Source organism: Lepisma saccharinum, chromosome 25 (assembly GCF_977018435.1).
Source record: "Lepisma saccharinum chromosome 25, izLepSacc3.1, whole genome shotgun sequence".
In the NCBI taxonomy this organism is placed as follows: domain Eukaryota; kingdom Metazoa; phylum Arthropoda; class Insecta; order Zygentoma; family Lepismatidae; genus Lepisma; species Lepisma saccharinum.
In genome coordinates this window covers 21,755,033-21,764,832 of record NC_139253.1, presented here as the reverse complement: position 1 = coordinate 21,764,832, position 9,800 = coordinate 21,755,033, and the positions used below count along the sequence as shown (strand labels likewise).

The 9,800-nt window shown below is 36.1% G+C and overlaps 1 protein-coding gene across 1 annotated transcript; it reads right to left on the bottom strand.

Moving 5' to 3' along the window:
- Positions 1 to 150: 150 nt before the first annotated feature.
- Srp9 (signal recognition particle 9) lies at positions 151 to 6,805 on the bottom strand. The gene is made up of 3 exons (XM_083111121.1): positions 6,517 to 6,805; positions 3,634 to 3,702; positions 151 to 375 (listed from the first exon to the last, which is right to left on the bottom strand). Exons 1-3 carry the CDS (start codon positions 6,583 to 6,585, stop codon positions 280 to 282), a joined length of 234 nt encoding a protein of 77 aa, XP_082967247.1. The 5' UTR covers positions 6,586 to 6,805; the 3' UTR covers positions 151 to 279.
- Positions 6,806 to 9,800: the final 2,995 nt, after the last annotated feature.

Sequence of the window (9,800 nt, the reverse complement as noted above, 5' to 3'; positions counted from 1 at the left end):
ACAACAATGGGGTGACCGGGACATGCTTCTGAAATAGGACCTATGGTCACCCTACCTGAAAGATATCAAACCTCTTCAACTTTGTACCTTTTAATGTTTTTAGAAATCGATGAAGAGAAGGATATTAAGAGTACAAACAGACTGTTGTGCTCCCAGGTGAATGGATTTATTTACAAAAATATCCTTTTAATTACATGATGTACTTACAAAAACATTTCATCAACCAATGAAAACACCTAGTGCCAACATACATATATAAAAATCAATCTGAATACCACATTATTGCTCCTTTGATGCCATGTGTCTCATAAGGTTATTCATGAATTTCTCCACCTTTTTAAGATCCTGCAGAATTTCAGTCTTGTATTGTAAACACTAGAAAAAAAAAAGAAAAAAGTAATAGTATGAATGGAAGTTTGCATACTACAAGGTAACCAAAAAAGTTCTTGCTGTTTTTGACGTCCCATTAATCATGCGCTCACAGAGAGGAAACGAAATGACGCACGTGCCTGCCAAGCGATCGGGAGTTAGTCTGACCATAGACTGTCAATAATACAGGCACGTTGCGCACACACAGCAGTCATAGCTCGTCCAGTGGCGAAAAGAAATTGAGGTATCGAAGCAGCTTGTTTGCATGTGTTTGTTGTATGACTTTAAAGTGGGCCTGTCAGCTGCCACATCAAGTCGCTGCATTTGCCAGGCATTTGGGGAGATTGACGTGAATGAAGGCACTGCCAGGCATTGGTTCCAGAAATACCGTTCAGGAGATGTGAGCCTTTCGGATGAACCTCGCAGTGGACGACCACATGTGTTGGATGACAAGGCCCTGAAAGCAGCCATCGAGGAGGACAGTGGTCTAACGTGTGATGAACTTGCAGAAAGGTTCCATGTTTCCGCTGAAACAATCAGACTGCACCTGCATGGAATAGGGAAGTCATATAAGTTAAGCAAGTGGGTACCCCACACATTGTCGGCAGCCAACAAAAGGAACAACGAGTGACAGCCTGTTTGTCCTTGCTCACTCGGCACCTGAACATCCCCATATTTGATCGCTTGCTCACTGGTGACATAAAATAAAGTGGGTCCTCTATGACACTCCCAAGCGTACCAGACATTGGTTGTCGCCACGTGACCCTGTTCCTCACACCTCAAGACCACCTCTGCACCCACAAAAGGTTATGCTCTCTGTGTGGTGGAATTGTCGGCAAGTGGTGCATTATGAGCTCCTTCCACCTGGTCAGACCATCATTGCTGACGACTACCCTCAGCAGTTGCAAAGGGTGCACCATGCATTGCGGCAGAAGGAGCCGTCATTGGTGAATCGCAAGTGTGTGTTGTTCCTGCACGACAATGCCAAGCTACATGTGGCAAAGAGGACCCTGGAGACCCTTCAGCAACTTGGCTGGGAGACACTGTGCCATCCACCATTTTCACCGGACCTTGCACCAACAGATTACCACCGGTTTCATTCCCTCGACAACCACCTCCGTGGGAGATCCTTCGCAAATGAGGGAGACCTGCGGAACGCACTCACGAACTTCTTTGCATCCAAGCCCACCGAGTTTTATCACCAGGGTATTGTGCAGATGCAGGAACGTTGGCAAACGGTGTTGGATGCTGATGGAGATTACTTCGAAAGGTTGCTCTTTGTTTACCACTGCTCTAGAACAGCAAGAACTTTTTTGGTTACCTTGTACATAATACTTTTAAGCATTCATAATTTGCAAAAAAATATACACATTGTGTTGTATTATATATATATATATATATATACACACACACACACACAGAATGTTTAATATTCTAATGACATGGTGTACCAGCAAGAACACAGAAACTTAAAAAATATTACATTGTAATCAAAGAAAAGCTCTAAGACACACCTACTGAAATTTCCAGCCAGGTTCAGACCTTCCTCAATATATTCATTATGCTCTTTTTTTTCAATTTTCAACACTAATGTTATGTGAAATATATATAAATACAGTGGAACCCTGATTTTACATTTTCTTGCATTACACATTCGATCTCGGTGGTCCCAACATAGCAAAATGTGATAAAATTTTCTTCGATTTTACATTTTCCCACATTTTAAGTTTTTTTCAGCTCTGTTCCCTGAGGTTCCACTGTAATTGCATGAAAATGTAAAATCTTGTAGTGTTTTCACACATTTCCTATAATCAGCAATTTTGTAAATACAAATCTGTACTCCACGATTTCTGGAAATTACTATTAAAGAATATTTTTTTGAAAAATTTCCAAAATGAAGGGTGGACAGATGCATTATGGTTGACAATGTGCTTCATTTGTAATACAAATTATTCTGTTAGCGTAACTAATAATAGAATCAACAGAAACTAAGTCAGAATGAAAACTTTGTTCAAATACATTAACATGGGTATTGATAATGAAGACTTCCATCAATATAAAAAGAAGTTAAAAAATTAACGTTAAAAACTGTACTTACGTATGCAAGTACTATGTTGTTCCTATTTTCCTTTCTTTAGAACTACGTTTCGGGGACTAACTATCCCCTTCTTCAGGTTTGTATAAAAAACTAGGTACTTAACATGGTACCACGTCGAAATGTAATAAAAGGATAGTGGACAAGGGTTGGTGTGGATACATTTAAGATATTATATCCCCCCTCTAGACATATTTAAAAAAACTCGTCATTCTCTAAAAACTTGCACAATTACCCTATTCCCATGTTAAGAACGTTCAGCAGGAAAAGCCGAACCTGCAAGTTTTACATAGTGATACAAACAGGTTTTTAGTCTTTTAACGTTCTTAACATGGGAATAGGGTAATTGTGCAAGTTTTTAGAGAACGACGAGTTTTTTAAATACGTCTAGAGGGGGGGATATAATATCTTAAATGTATCCACACCAACCCTTGTCCACTATCCTTTAATTACATTTCAACGTGGTACCATGTTAAGTACCTAGTTTTTTATACGAACCTGAAGAAGGGGATAGTTAGTCCCCGAAACGTAGTTCTAAAGAAATAAAAATAGGAACAACATACTCGCATACGTAAGTACAGTTTCTAACGTTAATTTTTAACTTCTTTTTTATATTCTGGAATTGTGAGTAATACACACCAAACCTACAAAATGCTAAGACTTCCATCATCAATATGTTTTGATCTTTTTTACCATCTTAAATAAATAAGTACAGAATATGAAAGATATAATTGCAAAGGAAGTCACCTAGAGCATGAAATTCAAGCTCTTAAGTTAAAACATGCTTTCTAAATAGAAAATTAATGATATGCAGTGAAAAGTAAGGCTTTCTATGGTCTCATAACCCTCTTTAAAATATTTAGCTATTATTAGTTTTCTCAACATTCAGCCTTATCACAATTATCCTTTTCCTTCAAACTTTCCACATACTTTTCTACACAACATGTTTCCATGACTGTAAGGGAACTTTGGTTCACCTTTAACATGGAAAACCTGATGTGAAGTACTTAAAAGTACAGATAATTTATGTGCAGAGATCAAGAAACATATCAAATTGTCCATGCAAAAAAAAATTACCCAAAGTTAAATCATATAATAAGTGATTCTGATACATATCTTAACATTCAAATGATTTCCTAAACTGTTCCTTTAATAAACACCATACTCACCGCAACGTCATCAGTGATCTTAAGTATTAACTGATTCTTGCAATGAATGTATTTTGTTGAGTACCGCACCTGAAAGAACAAGAATATTTTAGCAAAAGAGACTGAAAAATTACTATAGATGAAAATGTGTATAAGTGATTACTTTCACAAGGTGGTGAGAATAGCAAAAAGTGCTAAAGACCAGAAATCAAATGATCAGGTGTTGGAAGATTTTTACGGAAGTCATTTTAATCTAACAGTCAACCCTGACCAGCCTAACCTAACAACGAAAGCATTTAGAAATGATATACCCTTTAATTCCTGCATCGCATGACATACTGACAGCAGCAGTGCATATAGGAACACTTTGGGGTATTTTTCTCAACTCTATGGTGTGCAAAAAAAAAAAAAAAAAAATCCCATCTGCATGAAAATATATGAATAATAATAATGGTTTATTCCCATAATACCAAGTACATAGGCATGGAAAACCTCAGTAGTTATACATATAGCTACATAAAATAGTTGTGAATTAAGTTACTAATAAAATTCTAACAATCGCATTTAATACACCAGAGAAAACATGGATATACTCACTGTGAATTATATCACATGATAAGATTATAACATTCCAGTCATATAAATATAAAATAAAACTATACTAACAATAAGTCATTAAATATTATTCATAGATAAATTAATTAGACAGTATGAGTATAGAAACGTTAAAAGAAAACATGAGTCATTAGACATCCATAATTCAATTTTCCATAAATTCCTTAAGACTATACAAAGCTTTATTTAATAAATATTCTTTTATAGCTAATATTTGTTTTCTTTGAGGGGTAAGTGAATAAGCCTGATACACACCAATGATAAAAGAACGTGTAACAGGCCAGGATGTAGATCATATGCATGCTGTTAAGTTTTCAAAAACCTGGTGAAAATAGCTCAAAATATAGCTTCACCACCTGGTGAAACTAGTCACTCAACTCACAAGAGTTTTATTTGTGTTTAGAAATGTTCAACATCTACCTAAAATTAAAAAATAATTTATTATGTTCAAATGGACCATCTAAAAATAACTTAGCTAATATTTCTTAACTGTGATCTTATAAATCTTCTGGAAAAATAGATAAATTGATAAACAATCAACCACCTCTAAATTTATTGCATGTGCCTTGAATACAAATTGGACTATGTTGCAGTCAATTGGTAAAATGAGGAAAATATATTTAATTAATTTGTAACTACTCAGATATGAAATATCTATGCAATTAACAATATTTGAATGGAAATGTTTTCAATGTTCAATCTTTGGTAAGAATATGGTTTAGTGAAAACACATTTATTCAAATTTACAGGAGAAACTACTTACGGAACTGAGTTTCTGTAGACTTTTGTAAGCTCGTGGAAGTGTTTTCTCCCTTCGTTCAACTTATTCGGCCGGTAAATCATGTATTTTTTGACATTAATGTATCTCCGATGCACAATAGCTCTTGCCACCATTACCGTCGACTACATGAATCAAATGTTCCATGCGTTCGATTATGTAACCCCCTGTTAGTGTAGCAACCACGCGTTAGTTTTACAAGATGTGTGAGTGCTTTTTTTTTTTTCCAATTTAATTTTCTATTTGCCTACCCTAACCTTCCATGAATGGTTTGTGGAACAATTTTTGCTTAAAAACCTTCTGTGAATAGTTTGTGCAGCATTTCCCTGTTAATAAGTTTGGACGTGTGAGCGTTTTTTTTTTTTAATTTAATTTTCTATGTTTTTCTATGTTTGCCTACCCTAACCTTCCGTGAATGATTTGTGGATCAATTTTCGCTTAAAAACTTTCTGTGAATACTTTGTTCAGCATTTTTCCGTTAATAAGTTTGGAAACACTGCATATCAGCTGATGATAGACAACGCGAGTCAAAATTTGCCCGCCGAATTAGCAACGGCCAATAAATGATTATAATGTTAAAAATAACGCTTTTTCATGGGAAAAAAAGTGATCCCCAGCTTGAAAAATCTTCCGCTATGCATATGAGGTAAGTAGCAATGATTTTTATTTGAAAACAAACAAGTTTAATGTGTCTCCGGCTTATACTACTGTTACCGTCTGTTCTTACACTTGCGAGTACTTACTGTTACTTGTTAATGCAATTCTGTAACACATTATGGCGGGCGATAGTGTACTGGTTCAGGGCACGTTGTGCGAGTATTTTGACGATTTATGCAGTGTTGCAACCTCGTTCACTGGAAAATACCTACTTTCGTGCCCGGATTTGAAATTATGCTAATACGTCGCAAACCATTGATGTTAGCCCCAAAAAACATTTTCCGTAAGGTTAGGTTAAGTTAGGTTAGGCAAGCATAGTTTAAAAAAAATACTTGACACGTCATGTTCTAGTGAAAACACAGCGAATTTGAAACACTGACTATGGGGTTACGTCATCTTAACATACAGAGTTTTGTGCTCTCGTGCAGAAAGCAAATGGCGGCAGCAGAAACAGCGTGTCGGACAGAGATTTTCGCAGAAAACAACATATATTCGAATTAAAATGGATCAAAACTACATTCACGAACTTCCACAACGCTACAGAAAATAATTTGCGTAAGTACTTTCTCCTGTAAATTTGAAGAAATCCGTCTCCCTTATACTATAATGTTACGCTATGCATAACAGGAAAGTAAGTACAAATGTAAATGATTAGGAACTAAAAGAGTGAAATGTGTTTTCACTATACCATACCGTTACCCCATCTTTTCATGTTGATTTTTTTTCATTAAACATTGAAACAAGTTATGGGATAAGTAGCTTTCCATAATACCAGGAGTAAATAAGCAAATATTCTTACTACATCCTTTCTTATGTGACAGAGTAAATATCAAATTTTAAAAACGGATAGATACCCTCATTGGATCTTGAAGATACATTCTCTCAGCAGCTTTCTCGAATTCTTCCCATTGCTTATAATACATTGTATTTGCAAAATACAGCCTTCTGTTCTGTACAAACACGAGCTATTGCGTTTAAAATAATTACATTACAGTAATTCCCACGGAGAAATTACGTTTTCCGAACTTCGAAATTATTCGCAACAGAAAAATCTATGAGAAAAACTTTTGCAACTTTCTTCACAAAACGACACATTCGTAATGTCAGCAGTCAATTAGCGATTGCCACCCAGATGTCATGGCATGTAGGTGATAGTGGATCAATTTTATTTTCTTTCTTTTAGTATAATGACCTAACAGGTGCAGGCTACTCGGTAAAAACTTATTTTTTTCTTTTCGGAGTGTCGGAAATTTAAAAACTACTCCGCAGATCACGTTCCGATTAAATATTTTCCATCGCATAGTTGAAGACTTCAAAAATAGAAGCATGAACTACTTCTGCCATCTTATTGCGGGGTTGGCAATGCTGGTATTAACTGTCTCACCAATGGTAGCGGCTTGAATAACGTAGTGTGCAAAACGGCACGGTTCTGCGCTCTCTCTCTCTGGCTGGTTCCACTCGAAAATGAGGCGCTGGTGTTGAACCCGGTGTTTGGTATTCGTCTGCTTATAATGGAAGTAATTGGAGTTTTCGCTGCAACGTCTGATTCTTTTACATGAAGCATTTCTATGAATGTGATAATTGCTTTGATATTTGGTACAGTGGTCGCGAAGATATTAACGAACATTCTAGACAGTCGACCAAGTCCTGTTATCGTCATACTTTCGTTAATAATACGGGAGAAAAAATACGCGTGGAATGCTCTTGGCAACTACATTTTTGAGTATGAATTAGGTTCATTATTATTATCATCATCATAATTTCTTTTAAAGATATACCATATACACACTGAAGCATTTGTATTTTTGATATTTACTGTCTCTTTTCTTCCGCTTTAAACTAATCGCGGCGATGATGATACTGATGATTGCATTAAACGACAAGGGGAACCCCACAAAACTTTCTTAGTGCCATCGACATGAGTGTAAGGCAACTTTCAAACCAATGGGACAAGCGACACGGGATGTTCACACTGTCACACTAGTGACACACACTTCCAGACTGTAAAATAGCATTCATTGCACATGAGGGTCCAAACAGCAAACGACACGTTCATATGGCGTATTCGCGTGCTACTTGTTACTTCGGTCGGAAAGCTCCTTAAAGGAAGGGTGCTCAGACCGAAGCGATGCGCTACAGGGGGAGTTCCAAACTAAGTGACAAGCGACATGGTGCCTTCAGTCTATTAGCAACAGGGTTGGCATGTTTAAAACAAAAGTGTTTAAAACACCTTGTTTTAAACGTTTAAAACACACGGCTTTGTTTTTTTTACAAATGTTTTAAACGTTTAAAACAATGTGTTTTAAACATGTTTTTTTTACAAGTGTTTAAAACACATTTTGGTGGTAGATATTTTATAGTCTGTGATAATTTTTTTTTGGCAACCCTGTTTTTCATTGAATCTGTGTCAATTAATCCGTGCTTTACAGGTCTCACTTATCGCACAACACTTGAGCAACCTTATGTTCTGACGACACGGGAGAAAGCTTTTTTATTTCAGGCTAAATGCCTATGTTGTTAGGTTAGGCAGGCTAGCTATGTATGCACAAGGTAGCAAAATTGTTGTGCTACAAGAAAGACCGTGCTTTACTGTAGAAATCGAAACCTCTCAGTTCCTTGTTTCGTATCGTCCTGTAAGTTTGAGACTGGTGGAAGCTTGAAATGGAAACTAATATCTAAATACACAATGCGTGATTTTGATCATGACGTGATTTTTTTCTTTTGCGATACGATTCATTGGTCTGTATAACTGAATGAAGCGCAGATGCTTACTTTTGGTAACATAATTTTGTACTTTGAAAAAAATCATCTGGAGAATCTATTATGACACTGCAGGTTGTTTTCTGCTATATAATCTGTTCAGGCAGCAGGAAATATTTCACCGTGATTTTTTCAGGACGAGGATAGGAATTCTATAATATTTAGCTTCTTGAAATTTAGATGAATATAAATCCTAACCTACTTCAGTAGTGGCGGAAAAAGGGGGGAGTAGTAGGAAAGTATATAGGACTGGGACGAGAAAGGAAGAGCTCCCCTCAAGCAGGTTTGGCTACACTTTAAACCAGCTCAACATGAGCATATGAGCTTTTTGCTCTAGTGTGGAACCCTGCCTAATCCAAGATTTTTGGAAAAATTCCCTCGGGAATTTTTCGGAAAGGAAGAGAATTTTTCGGAAAGGAAGAGCTCCTTTCAAGCAGATTTGCCTACACTTATAAAAGGCACTTCTGTGAGATTGTTGTCCATAAACTTGTCAAAAATATGCCTCTCTTGATATTTTTTTTGGCCACACTTAAAACTAAGCCAAGACACACACACACACACACACACACACACAAATCATACTGCTGAACCCAACTGATATTTTTTATTAAGCATAGAGTTTTGATTTGAACCCCAGGAAATTTTATATAAATACCAAAGCCAAAAATATTCACACACATACACACACACACACACACAAAATATACAAAACACAGTGCTGAACCCAACTGATATTTTTTTATTAAGCATAGAATTTTGATTTGAACCCCAAGAAATTGTATATAATAAACAACAAAAATGCCAAATCAAAAATATTGTAATCAATGCAATAAGAATATATCTATCCCCAATTGGGTTAAGCACCAAATGAATTGTAATCCAGATAAAAGCAGAATTCTCACAAAAATGTGCCCAAAATGCCATAGAGAATATAGCATCGAATATTTCACTTATATTTGTTCTGCACAGTCATCAACATTTCCAAATAAAATTGAATGAAAATATTTGTGTGATTGCCCTGTAGACCCTGTGCACCAGAAATAGGCCATAAAATGCCTCTCCACAAATGATGTGGGCATTATGGAGCACACAATACATTTTACAATTTTGAGAATCTCAATTTAAATTCAGGAACAAGAGATTTGGATTTGATGTATCTGGAAATATCTCTTCTTTCAAAAAATGTTTGCATCTTGAATCAACCTGCAAACAATATTACATGTTAGGCTGGGCTATCTCAACAGCAGAGGCATGCAGCTTAGTGGTTTCCCGCACTCACACTCTGTAAATATATTCCATGATTTTATTATTCTATTAAAGCACCCAATGCTGCAATTTTTAAATTTTTGCTGAAGAAGATACATGATTATCATATTTA

Bases quoted from the DNA above. Each gene is read 5' to 3' on its own strand.
- Srp9 (XM_083111121.1), bottom strand. From the start codon at position 6,585: ATGTATTATAAGCAATGGGAAGAATTCGAGAAAGCTGCTGAGAGAATG. The intron at 3,703-6,516 runs GTATCTATCCGT...TTGTTCTTTCAG, and splicing joins ATCTTCAAGATCCAATGAGG to GTGCGGTACTCAACAAAATA. The intron at 376-3,633 runs GTGAGTATGGTG...TTTTTTTTCTAG, and splicing joins AGATCACTGATGACGTTGCG to TGTTTACAATACAAGACTGA.